We start from the raw sequence: 19,782 nt of genomic DNA, 5'->3' as shown, positions 1-19,782 counted from the left end.
TGCTGAGGTTGGCCACTCTGAGATTGCACCCAAGCCCAGTGGCTAATTGATTTGCATTTTCTGGATTCAGACAACCACAGTGGGAGATGTGAATGGAAAATCCTATTAAAACAATCTAACCTAAGGACATTTTTGTTGTTTTTGTGTTTATATTTTTTTCTAGAAATATCTCTATGAAACCTCAAATTGTGTTAACTGTATGCTAACCTATAGTCTAAGAGAAAGTAAGGTTAATATTTATTTGGAAAGTCAGATCCTCTCCCAAAGTCAATTGAAAACATAGAGGCAAAGTTAGAACCATAATGAGTAGAAATAAAATGGCCTTTCAGACTGAATATCAGTCCCTGAGCTGCAGGATGATCACTTCTGAGTTTCTGCAACACCACACTCCCTGCTTTATCAGTCTTACTAAACACCACTGGCACACCGCTTTTTTATCTCGTCTAAAAGAGCAATATTTCTTGTCACAGCAAAACAAAGTTTAGAATGGATTATTTACCTTTCCTGCCAAACCTACTGAAGTTAAAGAGCAAGCTAGAGTGAGTATGAACTGGGGAGAATGCGAGTATAAGGAAAAAAGGTAAAAATTGGACAGGAATTGGCATGCAAGCATTTGTCCATGGGCAAAGATCAGTGAATCAATAGGCTGATGGAGTGCTGACAGAATGACAGCTCCATGCTGATCACTGAAGGACATCTAGGAGAGAGAAAGAGAGAGAAAGTGAAGAACAGACTAGAGAGAGAGAGAGAAGGGCTGAGAGCTAGCAGTAATGAATGATAATTGTTCATCAAGTAAACATTCTCAATATGTGGAGGCGAACATTCACCCAAGTCACTTCTTATACCTTCTACAGATCAGAGCCATACTTGGTAAGCACGCTTACCTTTGTAAGCCTACAAATGCACACCCATTGGCCTGACTGAAAAAGATGCAGTAGCCTCGGGCACTCTGTATTTCTGTTTGTATAATTAATGAATGCTAGAAGCAATTATCATATGCTGTCTAGCTTAAAAAATAAACTAGTTTAAAAATGACATTAGTTTTGACCTGGGCCACCAATTATGTGTCTCTAAGAAATGTTGAACAACAGATGTATTTATAATGTATAAATAGCCCATCAGACACTGAAAAGAAAGATTATTTTATTGCATAAAATAGCGCTAATCCCATCAGCTGATCAGAGTTCTGATCTAGAGTCAGAAATTCTGAATCAGAGTTTCTGACTCAAACAGGCTTTCCTCCACACAGTCCTCAAGTGCTTTACAAACCAAACAATGTGGCTACGGCAGATTTTTCCATTTGAGTGCAGCTAGCCAAACAACATTCTGCCACTTAGAGACAGACAGTGAAAGTGGACAGTATATCCTCAGTGTGGCAGTCAGGGGCAGCACAAAAGTGACCCCCGTAAACTGATATTTAGATTTAGTGTCATTATTTTCATCTAAGTTATCAATTCTGTCACTAGTTAGCTAACATAAACTAATGTAAGTCTATCAGCCGCAACCAACCACATGACGTCATGTTCCTTACTGACAGAAGATGGTGCAACACACAATCTCAAGTTATTTCTTAAATTCAGCTTCACAGACATCTTTGTCAGTTTTTGAGTGTACGGCTCCATGATGTGAATTAGCCTTTATATGTCTAGTGTTTCATGTCCTCTTTAAAGAAATTTAATTTAGGGTCTTTACTTCTGTCATATGTCTGGACACTTGATCTAAACAGAATGCAAGAGTTAAATATTGATTTTAAAAATAAATGCTTTAATTTTCCCCTGTTTGTACTCAAACTTACGGAGCCCCGCAGGGGACATGGGAGAAAAAAAAATTAAGACAGACTTTTGCAAGATCCCGCAAAACTTTTGCGAGATCTCGCAAAAGATCCCGCTCCTTTTTTGATAGCGTTTCAGTTGAAGGGTGCGGTGCTATGGTATGGGGCTCCGTACGGTGCGGACATGGAGGAGGATTTAGAACATTTCTTGCGGTCAAGAGAGGTCCCACACGACGACATCATGCACATGCAACAAGACAAAGTACGTATAAACAACAAAGCATTAAACACCGCGGTTCAAAAGGCGAGTAACTTGTTGAAAAACCGAGGTCGTATATGCAGGCCTTTAATGTTAATTCTTGTAAATATGTTCAGGTTCATTAAACATAACTCATTAAGTGCACATATGTTTTGAAATTTCAAATCGTGTCCAAATTCATGGGCTGCATCCTCCCGAGAACTCGGGCTTCGTGGTCTACGTGGGCCGGGTCCTCAGAAGGTCGGGTAGGCCGGAAGTAAACGGCTGGGGAAATTGGATGGTCTAGCCTTCTGATTTGCGTCACCGCTATCTCGGTGGAGTTTAATAAACTCGGCTGCCCGCTCCTTGCTATCTAAAATATAAGACGACACTGGAGTAAATTCTCGACCATCTCACACTTCTGTTTAATCAGTTTTCTGTTTGACGTTGATTAAGTGGTGTAAAACCAAGGAGGAACCCACCCGGGGGATTAATAAAGTTTTATTTTATCGAATTTAATGTCTCCTCCTTGAATCGCTACCTTATCGTGGTGGAGGGGTTTGTGTGTCCCAGGGATCCCAGGGGCTATGTTGTCTGGGGGCTTTCGCCCCCTGGTAGGGTCTCCCATGGCAAATTGGTCCTGGGTGAGGGACCAGACAAAGAGCGATTCAGAAGACCCTTATGAAAAGAACACCGAGGGAACAGTTTACCCTACCCGGGATAGGGTTACCGGGGCCCCGCCCTGGAGCCAGGCCCGGGGAGGGTGCCCGAGGGCGAGCGTCTGGTGGCCGGGCCTTAGTCCATGGGGCCCGGCCGGGCACGGCCCGAAGAGGAGACATGGGCCCATCCTCCCGCAGGCCCACCACCCGCAGGAGGTGCCATAGGGGTCGGGTGCATTGTGTGTTGGGTGGCGGCCAGGAGCGGAGGCCCTGGTGGACTGACCCCCGGCTGCCAAGACTGGCAATAGGGACATGGAATGTCACCTCTCTGGTGGGGAAGGAGCCTGAGTTAGTGCGTGAGGTTGAGAGGTACCGGCTAGATATAGTCGGGCTCACCTCTACGCATGGCTTGGGCTCTGGAACCAGTCTCCTGGAGAGGGGCTGGACTCTGTCTCAGTCTGGAGTTGACCCTGGTGAGAGGCAGCGGGCTGGGGTGGGTATTCTAATATCCCCTTGGCTTGCTGCCGGTACGTTGGGGTTTTTCCCGGTGGATGAGAGGGTTTGTTCCCTGCACCTTAGGGTCGGGGAACGGGTCCTGACTGTCATCTGTGCTTATGCGCCGAGTGGCAGTTCGGAGTACCCAGCCTTCTTAGAGTCCCTGGGGGGGGGGGGGGGGGGGGGGGGGGTGCTGGAGGGTGCTCCACCTGGAGACTCTGTTGTTCTGCTGGGAGACTTCAATGCTCACGTGGGTAACGACAGGGAGACCTGGAGGGGCGTGATTGGGAGGAACGGCCTCCCTGATCTGAACCCGAGCGGTGCTTTGTTATTGGACTTCTGTGCTAATCACAGTTTGGCCATAACGAAGAGTGTCCATAAGTGCACGTGGCACCAGGACGCTCTAGGCTGTAGGTCGATGATCGATTTTGTAATCGTATCACCAGACCTGCGACCATATGTTCTGGACACTCGGGTAAAGAGAGGGGCTGAGCTGTCAACTGATCACCAACTGGTGGTGAGTTGGATCAGGTGGCGGGGGAGGACGCTGGACAGACCTGGTGCACCTAAACGCGTAGTGAGGGTGTGCTGGGAATGTCTAGCAGAGGCCCCAGTCCGCGAGATCTTCAACGCAAACCTCCGGCAGAGCTTCAACAGCATTCCGAGGGAGACTGGGGACATTGAGTCCGAATGGACCATGTTCAGCGACTCCATTGCTGAAGCTGCTGCATTGACCTGCGGCCGCAAGATGGCTGGTGCCTGCCGTGGTGGTAATCCCCGAACCAAATGGTGGGCACCAGAGGTGAAGGGAGCCACCAGGCTGAAGAAGGAGTCCTATCGGGCTTGGTTAGCCTGTGAGGCAGCCGACAGGTATCGACAGGCCAAGCGGAATGCGGCTCGGGCAGTGGCTGAAGCAAAAACTCGGGTGTGGGAGGAGTTCGGAGAGGCCATGGAAAAAGACTTTCGGACTGCCTCGAAGAGATTCTGGCAAACCGTCAGGCATCTCAGGAGGAGAAAGCGGTGCTCTACCTGCACTGTGTATAGTGCTGGCAGAGCGCTGCTGACGTCGACTGAGAAAATTGTCAGGCGGTGGAAGGAATACTTCGAGGACCTCCTTAATCCCACTGACGCGTCTTCCGAGGAGGAAGCAGAGTCTGGGGATGAGGGGAATGACCCGCCAATTTCCGGGGGCGAGGTCACTGAGGCAGTTAAACAACTCCTTGGTGGCAGAGCCCCTGGTGTTGATGAGGTCCGCCCCGAGTTCCTGAAGGCTCTGGACGTTGTAGGGCTGTCCTGGTTGACACGCCTCTGCAATGTTGCGTGGAGATCAGGGGCAGTACCTGTGGACTGGCAGACCAGGGTGGAGGTCCCCATCTTTAAGAAGGGGGACCGGAGGGTGTGTTCCAACTACAGGGGATCACACTCCTCAGCCTCCCTGGGAAAGTCTATGCCAGGGTGCTGGAAAGGAGAGTTCGTCCGCTAGTCGAACCTCGGATACAGGAGGAACAATACGGTTTTCGTCCTGGTCGCGGAACACTGGACCAGCTCTTTATCCTCTCGAAGATACTTGAGGGTGCATGGGAGTTTGCCCAACCAGTCTACATGTGTTTTGTGGACTTGGAGAAGGCATTCGACCGTGTCCCTCGGGGTGTCCTGTGGGAGGTGTTGCGGGAGTATGGGGTGTCTGGCCCATTGCTACGGGCCATTCGATCCCTATACAACCGTTGCAAGAGCTTGGTTCGCATTGCCGGCAATAAGTCGGACTCGTTCCCGGTGGGTGATGGGCTCCGCCAGGGCTGCCCTTTGTCTCCGGTTCTGTTCATAATTTTTATGGACAGGATTTCTAGGCGCAGCCAAGTGGCGGAGGGCTTTCGCTTTGGTGGCCTCAGAATCTCATCTCTGATTTTTGCGGATGATGTGGTTCTGTTGGCCTAATCGGGTGAGGGCCTCCAGCTCGCACTGGAACGGTTCGCAGCCGAGTGCGAAGCTGCGGGAATGAGGATCAGCACCTCCAAATCTGAGGCCATGGTTCTCAGCCGGAAAAGGGTGGAGTGCCCACTCCGGGTCGGGGATGAGTTCCTGCCCCAAGTGGAGGAGTTCAAGTATCTCGGGGTCTTGTTCGCGAGTGATGGGAGAAGGGAGCCGGAGATCGACAGACGGATTGGGGCTGCAGCTGCAGTAATGCAGACGCTGCACCGGTCCATCGTGGTGAAGAGGGAGCTGAGTGTAAAAGCGAAGCTCTCAATTTACCGGTCGATCTACGACCCTACCCTCACCTATGGCCACGAGCTGTGGGTAGTGACCGAAAGAACGAGCTCGTGGATACAAGCGGCAGAAATGAGCTTCCTCCGAAGGGTGGCTGGCCTCTCCCTTAGAGATAGGGTGAGAAGTTCGGCCATCCGGGAGGGGCTCAGAGTAGAGTAGTGATGTTCGATTTGTGAACGAATTGTTCAATACTCGAGAATCACTTTACTGACTCGTGAATCATGATTCACAAGCCCAACTGACTCACTGACTCATCCCTGTTGCTGTTAGCAAACTAATTCCATTAGTAGAAATATATCTAGCTTATAATTAAAATTGTGGGGGGAAAAACAACAGCCAGTTTCGTAACAAAAGCATTCTGCTCTGAACTGGAACAAAAAACCCTGAGTAGAAGCTCACATCAACAAAATAGCTCCACGGTTCACAGTAGCATCGCGCTGCTAACATGCTAACAACACATTTGAGCTACTCACCCCGTCCCTTCCTGTGCTGAATCGTAAGCATAAGCGAATCACTCAGGAATCGCTCACCCCCTCCCTCCTGTGCTGAATCAAAGAGCGAACGAATCACTCAGGACTCACTAACCCCCTCCCTCCTGTGCTGAATCAAAGAGCGAACGAATCACTCAGGACTCGCTCACCCCCTCCCTCCTGTGCTGAATCATAGAGCGAGCGAACGAGTCACTCACTCACTCACTAACCCCCTCCCTCCTGTGCTGAATCATAGAGCGAGCGAGCGCGTGAATCACTCACTCACCCCCTCCCTCCTGGCTCACAGCTTCTTCTTCTTCTTGGTTGGCAACCAATGTTAAGGCGCATTACCGCCCCCTGGCTCATAGCGCAGTGGACATTTAGATGAGAAAATATATATTTGACACACTTAAGGAAAATACTAATAAAATAAAAATAAACAAAATAAATGTTTATTAAGCAATTTGGATAGGAAATTGCTTAATTTTAGAAATGTCTTTGCTCTTTTTTTTCTCTATAAAATAGTTGTTTTGGTTTTTTTTTTAATCATTCATCTTAGCAGTGGGATTTACATGAAAAGGGAAACAAATTAAGTTTGAGTGAAAATGTAAAATTTTTGCACTCTCTGATCAACTGACTCAGTGAATCAAATGACTCAAAACACCCGATTCACTTTGGTGAGTGACTCATTAACACTCGATTCAGTAAAAAGAATCAAATTTACCATCACTAGAGTAGAGCCGCTGCTGGTCCACATCGAAAGGAGCCAGTTGAGGTGGTTCGGGCATCTGACAAGGATGCCCTCTGGGCGCCTCCTGGGTGAGGTGTTCCAGGCATGTCCCACCGGGAGGAGGCCCCGGGGCAGGCCCAGGACACGCTGGAGAGATTATATCTCTCGGCTGGCCTGGGAACGCCTTGGAGTTCCCCTGGATAAGCTGGAGGAGGTGGCTGGGGAGAGGGAGGTCTGGGCCTCTTTGCTTAGGCTGCTGCCCCCACGACCCGGCCTCGGATAAAGCGGATGAAGATGGATGGATGGATGGAATTTAATGTAATAACTTTAATCTCAGCCAAACCGTTTTACTCACGAACAAATGAAACACTGAAAAAAGCCAAACATTAACATTTTTAGGATGTCTAAGTGTTTTATATATTACGTTTAGCCTGAGTAGCAAAAGTCCGTGGTGATCTGAAAATAATGTGCCGGGAGTTGTGCCGTTCTCCGCGGCTTTAGTGACCCTTGAGCTCTCGGCTACCTATTGAGCTGGTGGGTAACAGACCTCAAGGAAAACGTCGAAGCACTTTTGCAAATATGCGATATCTTGATAAACCGAGCAGATATTTCAAGTTTATACACCCACGTTCTCCCCTGAAATATGTTAAAAGTTTATTTTGTGACCCAGAAAGATTAATAACGGTCAATTTAAAAAACTTATTAGCGGCTGCCATTACCGGAAACTGGAGTTTGGCTGGGCCGCACTTTGAATTCTGGGATATGGTGGGCCACAAAACACACACCCAACCCATCCTTCAAATTCGGTGAAAAGTGAATGTTTGTAATTCTTTGTATTACACCCCCTGGCATATGTTAATTTTGTTCTGGTTGTATACGTGTTCTGTATACTGTTTCTTAATAAAGTTCAATAATTAAAAAAAAAAAAATCGGTGAAAAGGAGGACGCATTTGTCCGCTGCATTCGGAGGAGTTTACGAATTTAAAATAGAATCTTTGTAGAGATTGCCATAATTGTTGTACATTTCTGTGCAAATAAAAAAAAAAAGGAGTCTACGAATTTGGATAGCCTTCGGCGCATCGCTGTGACATAATCGGTCTACAAAAGGGTCCTCAGGAGGATGCAGCCCATGAATTTGGACAATGTGATAAATAAAGTAAAAAAAAAAAAAAAGAGGTTGCAGCCCATGAATTTGGATGTTGTTATCTGGCTGTGCCATTACCATGGTAACATGGACACCATGGCACAAAATACTTGGTGGTGGAACTTACCTTACTTATACCTTACTAGCAAAATATTTTTTAGTAACGTAGTATATAAATTAGAGATGGACCGATCCGATATTACGTATCGGTATCGGTCCGATACTGACCTAAATTACTGGATCGGATATCGGAGAAAAATAAAAAATGTAATCCGATCCATTAAATATCACGAAAGCACCTCACAAAACTTGCAACACGCTGTAACTCACCTCAGAACGTTAGCACGTCGGAGCAGTATGCATCACGTGATAGAGCGGCTGTGGCATGCGGGACCTGTGGTCTGGATAGCATTTGGAGCTTCGCTAGCAACCCGGCATTTCATCTCCGACAAAATTATCCCCGAGAGAAGTAAAGCAAGTGTGTAAGTCCATCTCTGAATGTTTGTAAAGCATTCCTGCGTTAAGCTTAACAAACGATATATGGAGCGACTGCCTCTTCTTGCTGCTACTTCAATCATGAAACTGATTAATGATCAGCTGATCGGCTTTTCTGTCTCGAGTCTGTCTCTCTTGTTTGTTTTTGGCCCACTTTGCACCAGAAAGAGGAAACCAGTGGATAAACAACGCAGCACATTTAAGCTTGATAAGCTGTTGTTAGAATTTATTTAATATTAATTTCTACACCAGGATCTTTTTCTACGTAGCTGACGCTGGTAACTGTGCAGGGGCGGATCTAGCAAAGTTTAGCCAGGGGGGCCGATAGGGCATTAACAGGGAAAAGGGGGCGCAAAGACATACTTTTCTTTCTTATTCTCATTTAAAATGTCTAGCTTTTAATAAATAATTATCTGACACCCAAAGTTTTAATTTGATGTAAAATGAATAGAAGTCAATTACTGTATATAGTGACTATTAAGTCACTATATACAGTAATTGACTGTATATAGTGCAGCAAATGCAGCAAGATATTTAAAAAAACAGTTTTGTCGATTAAAAAACACTATATCGGATTCATATCGGTATCGACAGATATCCAAATTTATGATATCGGTATCAGTATAGTAATAGTAGTAGATATTTATATTAGAGATGGTACGATACCACTTTTTTATGTCCGATACCAATACTAACACAACAACAGTAAAGTAATAAGATAGAAGTTGACAGAGTAACTTTTGATAATGATCATGAACAGTGATTAAGAACTCTATTCTAATACAGTTAGTATTCCATGTGTGCTAGTGTGGCTTCCTAGAATAAAAGTATATTAATAGCATTTCTCTAATGTTTTATGTCTGCAGGTGGATAAGGCAGTGCTGTCCGTCATGACTGATGGACAAATGGCAAAATACATAAGGACATATGGTGACAGAGTAGCTGTCCAGTCCTTCTGTCAACAAACTAAGTACAGCACAGATAAAGAGACTCTTCTGCAGAACCTAAGAGATAAAATTGCGGCACGGAAAGTAAGATCAAAAACCAAAGGAGTGCTGTGTGGTTCATCAGGTGTGTTCCACAAGCAAAGTGAAGGGATGGCAAGACATTTAAATACTGCAGGAGAGAAGACCTGCAGAAAAATAGAAATCGGATGGCTTCATTTAAGCAGTAATGAGTACCGTCAAGTGAGAACCAGAAATGGTGGAGGAACAAGACTTGCAACTGTGGAAAAAACTACAACTGTAGCTAAGATTTTGGAAATGGGAAAGGACCTGTTTTTTCCAGATGGGTACTCACCAAAAGGGAGAGTTGAAGACTTTGTCATTGATGTCTGTGATTTTAAAAGAAATCCGATTGCTTTAGATGACCCTGTTGGCAAACTTTATGAACAAACCAAATTGAAGCTCCTGAGATTTTACATTTGCACGAAAGATGAAACACCGTTAACAGTTCAGTCCTCATCTGAAGAGGATTTTTCTGTCAGCATAACTGAAGAAGATTCACCGGTGACATTACTTGGATTTGACAGTGAGACAGATGATTTTGTCCCAGATCTACTTGAACATGGGGATTCATCTGACAGTGACACTGGCAAACAGGTTTGTTAAAATAAGAAAGTTATTATTACAAATAGAGATGGCACGATACCACTTTTTTATGTCCGATACCGATACCGATATCATAAATTTGGATATCTGCCGATACCGATATGAATCCGATGTAGTGTTTTTTAATCGACAAAACTGTTTTTTAAATATCTTGCTGCATTTTGTATAAGTTCATACTCAAGTTTAAAACAACAACTACCCTAAAGCTATTCTGTTATACCTGTATGCAAAAAAAAAATTTAATAGTTCAGCAATACTGATCAATCTAATAAACTTAAACCTACACCATCCTCCCTATTCTGGTATTTTAAAGAGTACTTAGCGTAAATATTAAGCAACCTAACTAATAGGGTTCCAACTCCCAGCAACAACAAAAATAAATAAATAAAAAATAGGGAACCACCCCTCACACTCCCCCTCATGATGCTTAATCGACGTAATCAACCTTAATTTGATGCAGTGTGAAAAAAAATGCACAGAAATCAATTATTTTTCAAGAAATATTAAATAGATTCAACATCTTTCTTCAACAAAATTGCAGACTGCACAGATGGTACCTTTCCAAAGGAAAAAGTACTATAGCTTACTAGGGTATTTATATTAGACTTAATAGTCACTATATACAGTAATTGACTTCTATTCATTTTACATCAAATTAAAACTTTGGGTGTCAGATAATTATTTATTAAAAGCTAGACATTTTAAATGAGAATAAGAAAGAAAGGTATGTCTTTGTGCCCCCTTTTCCCTGTTAATGCCCTATCGGCCCCCCTGGCTAAACTTTGCTAGATCCGCCCCTGCACAGTTACCAGCGTCAGCTACGTAGAAAAAGATCCTGGTGTACAAAGTAATATTAAATAAATTCTAACAACAGCTTATCAAGCTTAAATGTGCTGCTGTTGTTTATCCGCTGGTTTCCTCTTTCTGGTGCAAAGTGGGCCAAAAACAAACAAGAGAGACACGGACTCGCGACAGAAAAGCCGATCAGCTGATCATTAATCAGTTTCATGATTGAAGTAGCAGCAAGAAGAGGCAGTCGCTCCATATATCGTTTAAGCTTAACGCAGGAATGCTTTACAAACATTCAGAGATGGACTTACACACTTGCTTTACTTCTCTCGGGGATAATTTTGTCGGAGATGAAATGCCGGGTTGCTAGCGAAGCTCCAAATGCTATCCAGACCACAGGTCCCGCATGCCACAGCCGCTCTATCACGTGATGCATACTGCTCCGACGTGCTAACGTTCTGAGGTGAGTTACGGCGTGTTGCAAGTTTTGTGAGGTGCTTTCGTGATATTTAATGGATTGGATTACATTTTTTATTTTTCTCCGATATCCGATCCAGTAATTTAGGTCAGTATCGGACCGATACCGATACGTAATATTGGATCGGTCCATCTCTAATTACAAATAATGATCACTTTAAAGTTACTGTATTTTGTTGTGTTTAGTAGTGCTCGGTGGTAACATGCGACATTTTCTAATTTTGTTGTACTATTGTACTAGGTATGACTGTGTAACTGCAATAAAGAGTTATTCAAGTGCTTTATGTACATCTACGAATATTTGCACTTCTGTAGGATGAAATTATTCCAGGAATTTGTTGTTGACTTGTATGGTAAGGTACATTTAATACATCTGTGAAAGACTTACAGCTTTGTATTCATTAACATGTACAAAATGACTGGCTGCTGAAAAAATAATTGAATTATTTTCGTTTGTGTCTTGTGTTTGTTTTCTGGTTCACAGATTCACAATTTCCAGATGGAACACAATCCAAAAAAACTGAAATCACTCTGTGAGGCAGTGACAACACAAAGTCCAGGAAAATCCCATCATATGCATTCAACCCCAACAGACATTAAAAACACTGTCGTGGGAAGCGGCAGCAGACTGACTCAAGTGATCATGATTTCCCTGACCACTGCTCTGAAATTATTGATCTGACCAGTATAGTTCCTAACAAATCCTTCAAACTAGAGTCCTGGGACAAACTTCCAGAAGATTTTGAATTTCGTTTTCCACACATAGACGAAGCGGATACGGTTGTATGGAATCCTGAAGAGGATCTTGTCAGAGCAGATGGTGATGACACAGTCGTGATAACCCTGAATTATGTCAACAGTGAGGATCTCAGACAGGTAAGACCATGGACAGTTGTGGTTGATATGGTTTAAGTGTGACAAAATATGGAAATTTATTAATAATCAAATTCAGTAACTTGCATAGTTCTGATTTAAAAAAAGCTGATCATGCATTCCTGCTTGGACAAAATTTAAGCATGTGTGTTATTTTCTGTAATATTCTTTTGGATCTTAAAAGAAATAACCTACAGTACTGTGAAACACTTGCTCGATTTCTATTAATCAGAATTAATCTCTTGTTTGTTTAAAACTTGATTTTTTTGCAGCAATAATACAACATTTTAAGTAGTAAGAAGTACATGAAGATATGATAAAAACGTGGAATTCCACTGTAATATGTTTTTTTACTCTTGTAAGTGAGACATGTAGGCTGAAAATAAAGAGGTGTATTTTTGTTCTATTTCTTAAGACCTATTGACATATTTTGCAGACTTTTTAAGAACATTCATGATTTGGAATAGGCCAAGGTAGAAGATTGAAGAAGAGTCTTCTAATCTTGAAGGGTTAAGGTGTCTGTTGTCAATTAATGCCATACTTCCTTCTCAGAATGCCGACACAAATGGATTACCTATGGATGGTTTCCTGCTACCATTGTCTTCAGCTAATGGCTTGCCCACACCCCATATGCAGTCAATACAGGAGGAAGCACCCCAGATTGCACAGGTAACATGGATCAATTCAGGCAACCATAAACACCTACCTTTACATACTGTAGAGATGCCAAAATTTCATGCTATTTTCGGAGGATATGGCAGTTTGTGGGTCCATTTGAATTAAAAGGATATTGTCAGTTGACAGAGAAAATTCCAGTGTTTTACATTAAGATAAGATTAAACAGGAAATTTAGTCTGTCATGATACGTTGTGTGGCAGGCAGGGGAAGGACCCAAGATGCAGATTCGCAGACACGGGGATAAACTCAAAAACACAGCTTTATTGCTGGCCACGGGAGGCAATACAAATAAACTAAAACTGGGAAAACTAAAGCATGAACTGTACAAGGGAACCGAACCACGGGGAGAATTACACACAACATGAGGGAGAACGCGACGCCGAACAGAGGGAGACTCAGACAGAAATACACAGAGGGTAAACGAGGAAAGTGGGCACACACGGGGAACACAGGTGACACTGATAATCATAACGAGACAGGGCGGGGTGAACTGAACATGACATGTACAGGCACAGAGGTTCAGACAGGAGGAGAGAGAGCACGGGGAAACACAGACGTAACGGGCTGGGGAAACATGAAACAACCACAAAGGGAGACGAGGGCTCATAAATACATAGAGGGCACACAGGGGGGAGAGAGCCATGAAGGGAAAACACTTAGGGAACAACACAACAGGGCAACTCAGAAAACATGGCCTAAATAAGGAACAAAATACAAAAATACATGAAAACTAAGAATACTGGGCCCACATGGCCCAGGACCATGACACCACCCCCCCCTAAAGGGCTGGCTCCCGACAGCCCAAACCCGAGAAACAAAAACAAAAACAGAAAACAACCCACCCAGGGCGGGGGGCGGGGGACCAGGACGGAGGGACCAGAACGGGAAACAAAATAAACCACAGAAAACACGGGAGCACATGACCATAGTCAAAATAAAGTTCAGGGGGCTGACCCAGAGCCCACAGGCACCAGAGTTCACGGGTCACACGGTCGGGGGACCGACCAGGCGGGTGGCACAGGTGGCAGAGCTGGTCCGGAGGCCGGCCGCGCGGGAGGCAGCGGCGGCGGCGAAGGAGACGACGGAGCAGTTCAGGAGGCCGGCCGCGCGGAAGGCAGCGGCGGCGGCGAAGGAGACGACGGAGCAGTTCAGGGGGCCGGCCGCGCGGAAGGCAGCGGCGGCGGCGAAGGAGACGACGGAGCAGTTCAGGGGGCCGGCCGCGCGGAAGGCAGCGGCGGCGGCGAAGGAGACGACGGAGCAGTTCAGGGGGCCGGCCGCGCGGAAGGCAGCGGCGGCGACGAAGGAGACGACGGAGCAGTTCAGGGGGCCGGACGCGCGGAAGGCAGCGGCGGCGGCGAAGGAGACGACGGAGCAGTTCAGGGGGCCGGCCGCGCGGAAGGCAGCGGCGGCGGCGAAGGAGACGACGGAGCAGTTCAGGGGGCCGGCCGCGCGGAAGGCAGCGGCGGCGGCGAAGGAGACGACGGAGCAGTTCAGGGGGCCGGCCGCGCGGAAGGCAGCGGCGGCGGCGAAGGAGACGACGGAGCAGTTCAGGGGGCCGGCCGCGCGGAAGGCAGCGGCGGCGGCTCTCCAGTGTCAGGCGTACTGGCCGAGGCCCGGTGGGCACAGGACCAGTCGAGGCGGGACCAGTCGAGGCGGGACCAGTCGAAGCACAGGCTGAGGCTGCAGCGGACGAAGACTCTGAGGCTGCAGCGGACGAAGCACAGGCCGGAGCTGCAGCGGACGAAGACTCTGAGGCTGCAGCGGACGAAGACTCTGAGGCTGCAGCGGACGAAGACTCTGAGGCTGCAGCGGACGAAGCACAGGCCGGAGCTGCAGCGGACGAAGACTCTGAGGCTGCAGCGGACGAAGCACAGGCCGGAGCTGCAGCGGACGAAGACTCTGAGGCTGCAGCGGACGAAGCACAGGCCGGAGCTGCAGCGGACGAAGCACAGGCCGGAGCTGCAGCGGACGAAGCACAGGCCGGAGCTGCAGCGGACGAAGCACAGGCCGGAGCTGCAGCGGACGAAGCACAGGCCGGAGCTGCAGCTGACGAAGCACAGGCTGGAGCTGCAGCTGACGAAGCACAGGCTGAGCCAGGCGTAGCAGAAGGTGGCTGGACGGGCTCCTCGGGCCCTCCAGCTGAGACAGGAGGCTGAACGGGCCCCTCGGACCCTCCAGCTGACGTGGCATGAGGCTGGTGCGGTTCTCCTGAACCCCCAGCTGACGAGGAAGGTTGCTGAACGGGCCCCTCGGACCCTCCAGCGGAGACAGGAGGCTGAACGGGCCCCTCGGACCCTCCAGCTGACGTGGCATGAGGCTGGTGCGGTTCTCCTGAACCCCCAGCTGACGAGGAAGGTTGCTGAACGGGCCCCTCGGACCCTCCAGCGGAGACAGGAGGCTGAACGGGCCCCTCGGACCCTCCAGCTGACGAGGTAGATGGCGGCGTGGGGGCCGCGGAGTCCTGGATGAGCTCATCCGAGCTCCCAGCAGGAGCTGATGCAGAGCCAGAGAGATTTGAGACCCCTGGCTGGATGTTAAGCTGACCAGCGGACCGTACTGCTATCGGGGCCTGCGCTACAGGCGGCACTGGAGCTACTGGGGCCTGCGCTACAGGCGGCACTGGAGCTACTGGGGCCTGCGCTACAGGCGGCACTGGAGCTACTGGGGCCTGCGCTACAGGCGGCACTGGAGCTACTGGGGCCTGCGCTACAGGCGGCACTGGAGCTACTGGGGCCTGCGCTACAGGCGGCACTGGAGCTACTGGGGCCTGCGAGGGAGCTAACTGAACTGAGGGTGGCTGCGAGGGAGCTAACTGAACTGAGGGTGGCTGCGAGGGAGCTAACTGAACTGAGGGTGGCTGCGAGGGAGCTAACTGAACTGAGGGTGGCTGCGAGGGAGCTAACTGAACTGAGGGTGGCTGCGAGGGAGCTAACTGAACTGACCTGGGAGGAGAAACACGAGCAGGAAAAGGAGCAGGCTCAGAAAAAACTGTCCGAGAAATGGCAGGCTCAGGGTGCCGGTGGCGAGAGTGCCGCTTCTTTTTATCCGTGGAAGCGGGCGGGGTGAGCGGTGGAAGTCCCTGGCAACTCCGGGGACCCCCAAGAGCCAGTCGAGTCCCCCGGAAAGAGCGCTCGTCATGATCAGGAGCGAGCCACGGCTCCCTCCCGAACTCTTCCACTAGCTGTGCGCCTGCGGCGTGCTGCTGCCCCTCGTGATCGACGTCCAGGACCCCCACAGCGTCCGCGGGACGCTTCGTGGAGGGCGAGACAGGACGTAGCAGTGCGCGACGGCGGCGCTGACGCCGGTTCTTTCTGGAAGTGTGTACGATGGATGCTGGAGCCACCGAAGCAGAGGGTGATGTGGCGGCGATCTCCTCGTCGTCCGCCCACATCCTTGCCAGAAAAGAGGCAGGCGAAGTAAAGTCTGAGCAGTGTGGGGAGGGCGAGCGGCTGGTCCGAGGCGGTGCAACAGGTGTGAGTTCCTCCTCTGAAATGAGCCAGGGCTTCCAACGAAGCTCGTCCTCCCGTAAGGCTAGCAATACCTGCTGTCGCTCATCGTCGTCGAAATCTGTGGCCTCCACCATCTCGGTGCGCTGGGCTATGTAGTTTGACAGTGGCGGAGACGAACTGTGAGTTGATGGCGGTGCAGCGGTGAGCCTCAGAGTCCCTACTCTGACTGCCTCCGGCTCGCGAGGCAGCGGCAACGACAACCGTTTGCGGGTCGGAGTCGTAGGTGCGGAGGCGGCGTTTAACACCCTCTGGGCCAGCGTGCGGGCGCGAAGCTCCTCCTTCAGGGGGGCCAGAGAGTCGAACGCCTCAAAAAGCTGGGGAAACCGCCGGAGCTGTGGCGCTTGCTGGAGGATTGCGTCAATGGCCGCCAACCCGGTGGACACCACTCTGGGGTCCGTGCACCCACAGATGCGCGTCATGAGCCGGCAGAGCCGTTGCAGCTCCTCCCCAATCTCGTCCGGACTGTCCGCTGGGTCTGACATGGTCAGATCGTACTGGAGGTCCGCGGAGGGGTTGTGAACTGCTGGGTCCATGTTGTGGTCGCGTTCTTCTGTCATGATACGTTGTGTGGCAGGCAGGGGAAGGACCCAAGATGCAGATTCGCAGACACGGGGATAAACTCAAAAACACAGCTTTATTGCTGGCCACGGGAGGCAATACAAATAAACTAAAACTGGGAAAACTAAAGCATGAACTGTACAAGGGAACCGAACCACGGGGAGAATTACACACAACATGAGGGAGAACGCGACGCCGAACAGAGGGAGACTCAGACAGAAATACACAGAGGGTAAACGAGGAAAGTGGGCACACACGGGGAACACAGGTGACACTGATAATCATAACGAGACAGGGCGGGGTGAACTGAACATGACATGTACAGGCACAGAGGTTCAGACAGGAGGAGAGAGAGCACGGGGAAACACAGACGTAACGGGCTGGGGAAACATGAAACAACCACAAAGGGAGACGAGGGCTCATAAATACATAGAGGGCACACAGGGGGGAGAGAGCCATGAAGGGAAAACACTTAGGGAACAACACAACAGGGCAACTCAGAAAACATGGCCTAAATAAGGAACAAAATACAAAAATACATGAAAACTAAGAATACTGGGCCCACATGGCCCAGGACCATGACATAGTCTTGAAATAAAATTATTTACATAACACAGCAGTGAGACATTGTTTTGGTGTCACTATTGTGTTCTCTACCTATTTTGCACAGGAGTCTTCTCATACATGTAAAGAACACTTGTATAATTTTCTGTGAGGCATACAAGGACATCCATCAGGCCACAATATTAATGTTATAGATAAATTGTCAGTGCAACCATGGTTTGGGAATATACAGCCCACTAAAATTAGACAAATAAATTTCAAACTTTTTCAGAACATTGATATTGTGTAATCTGTACAATTCATTTGCATTTCTTATGGAATGTGCATGTTTTGTCTTTTACTCAGGACCATGGACTGAATTTCATCGCACAAGGTTTGCCTTTAGATTCAAGCAACCAACTTTCCCCATCAAATTCAGGAGACCCACAGAGCCCCCTACATGTATCAATTCGCAGGATAAAAGTTGTTGATGATCTTTTGGCTGTATTTATGGACAGTCGCATTCTGAATGAGACTTTAAAGATGAACTTTGTAAATGAAAATGCTGTTGATGATGCTGGGGTGTCAAGGGAGGTTTACACTGCATTTTGGGAGCAATTTTTGGAACAGTGTGAAGGTGAAAATGAACGAGTTCCAAGGCTTGAGGCCAGACTTTAGTGAGGCTGAATGGCAAGCAGTTGGGCAGATATGGATGAAAGGCTTACTAGACCACGGTGTCTTTCCAGTGAGGCTGTCAAGGGCTTTCATTTTAGCTTGCATCCACGGAATGGACTCAGTTGATGTAGACATTCTGATTGCATCGTTTCTCAACTATCTCCCTCCTGTTGAGAGATCAGCTGTTGAGAAGGCTCTCCAAGGCACAATGGATGAAAATGATGAAGAGGACCTGCTTGACCTTTTACAAGGATGGGTTCCCACTTCCTACCACCTAAGAACAACATGCAGCCTGCCATTGAAACAATGGCTCATAAGGCCATTCTCCAAGAGCCAAAGTTTAACCATCTTCAGCGTTATGTTAAAAACGCTGATGAAACCAAAGCTGAAAAAATCCTGCGCTTCTGCACAGGATCTTCTGTGATATGTGTTGACAAAATTTTGGTGTGCTTTAATGCTGAAACTGGGCTCAACAGAAGGCCTGTTGCTCACACCTGTGGAGCTACCCTTAAAGTGCCATGCACTTACAGTTCTTATCCTGAATTTCGCACAGAGTTCGACAATGTCCTTTCCAGCAATTACTTTGAAATGGACATCATTTGAACTTGATGAGTGTACTAATGGTTACAGCTGTAATTGTTATTTGTATGATTATCCTTGAGTTCATAAATTCTGTCTTGTTTCATTTTGTCATTGAAGCATTTGATATATTCAGCCGTATAACAAGCAGTCACAAATTTAATTTTCTGATGGTTTAGTTGTATGTTAGCTCAGATTTCACAAGGACTCTTTATTGTTTAAAATTCTTTGAAAATGACCGCATCTTTAACTTCTGTTGAAAACAAGGTTTGTGTTTAGCGTTAGAGGGACAGATCACATCAAAATTTGCTGTACACATTGTCATTGTTTTCTTTTACTCCTGCCATCAGCCAGAATAAAGGCTCGCTTTTGTTTTAAGTTCAGTGTCCTCTCTCTCTCCTTGTCTGCTTTTGGGTACGTTCTCTCAACACACCTGCATACCCTGCAGTGACACACATTGGCTTGCTGTTTATCCATCTAGAATGTTTTGTCGTGAGTTGCCTAGTTTTGGGAAATATTAGCTGTAGAGATCTCTTCCTTGTTGAAAAACTACATGAAGCTACATAAGGTCTACATAAAGACATTGCTACTAAGCATTAAGTACCACGTGAAACAAGAGAAGGGTAGGCTTGTACAGTCAATATCTCTAAAATTGGGCAACTCACACTAAAACAATGTGGATTAAGGAATACTACAGCTAGCGAACAGAAAAATGTGTAAATTTGATTTTAGGGTGAAAAGTCCATTAATATTAGTAAAGAATGTCACTATGGTTGCGAAAAAAGTTATTGAAAGTGAATGATAATGACAAATTCTTAAAGCTGATGTGGCCTATAAACATCATCTTGTAACAATAAGTCCTATTTTCCCTTGATTAGCTTCCAAAATGTTTACTAGTTGTTTTGTTAAAAAGCATTTTGCCATCACAAGTTATTTTTTTTGAAAGGACTTTGCCATAATGTGACATACAGATGATTTACAATTCTTTATACTGTCTTATATAATTACAAATTAACAAGCAATGATAATCAGATTTAACAGTTTCTTGGATAAACAAGATTGTAGGCCAGGATTTCTAATTAGATTAAATAGTATATATGGTTAATTATAAAATATTGCTACATTTTTGACAGATTATGCACTTCTGTCTACCCTTCTCTGAAATTAAAGTGCCTGGGAACACAGGCAGTCAATACACAGATGTTGTCGATATGCTTTTGTCAT

The 19,782-nt window shown here is 47.1% G+C and overlaps 1 protein-coding gene and 1 pseudogene across 1 annotated transcript; one reads left to right on the top strand and one right to left on the bottom strand.

Moving 5' to 3' along the window:
* The first annotated feature begins 1,927 nt into the window (after window positions 1-1,927).
* Window positions 1,928-18,582, top strand: LOC146614165 (uncharacterized; annotated as a pseudogene).
* LOC146614166 (uncharacterized) lies at window positions 12,696-16,766 on the bottom strand. The gene is made up of 2 exons (XM_085377578.1): window positions 15,684-16,766; window positions 12,696-12,731 (listed from the first exon to the last, which is right to left on the bottom strand). Exons 1-2 carry the CDS (start codon window positions 16,758-16,760, stop codon window positions 12,696-12,698), a joined length of 1,113 nt encoding a protein of 370 aa, XP_085233704.1. The 5' UTR covers window positions 16,761-16,766.
* Window positions 18,583-19,782: the final 1,200 nt, after the last annotated feature.

This window comes from Diplotaxodon limnothrissa, linkage group LG18 (assembly GCF_057381915.1).
Source record: "Diplotaxodon limnothrissa isolate DT_005_m linkage group LG18, D_limnothrissa_male_GT1.1, whole genome shotgun sequence".
NCBI classification, from domain to species: domain Eukaryota; kingdom Metazoa; phylum Chordata; class Actinopteri; order Cichliformes; family Cichlidae; genus Diplotaxodon; species Diplotaxodon limnothrissa.
The sequence above is the reverse complement of the archived record's forward strand: the minus strand, read 5'-3'. Positions and strand labels throughout refer to the sequence as shown.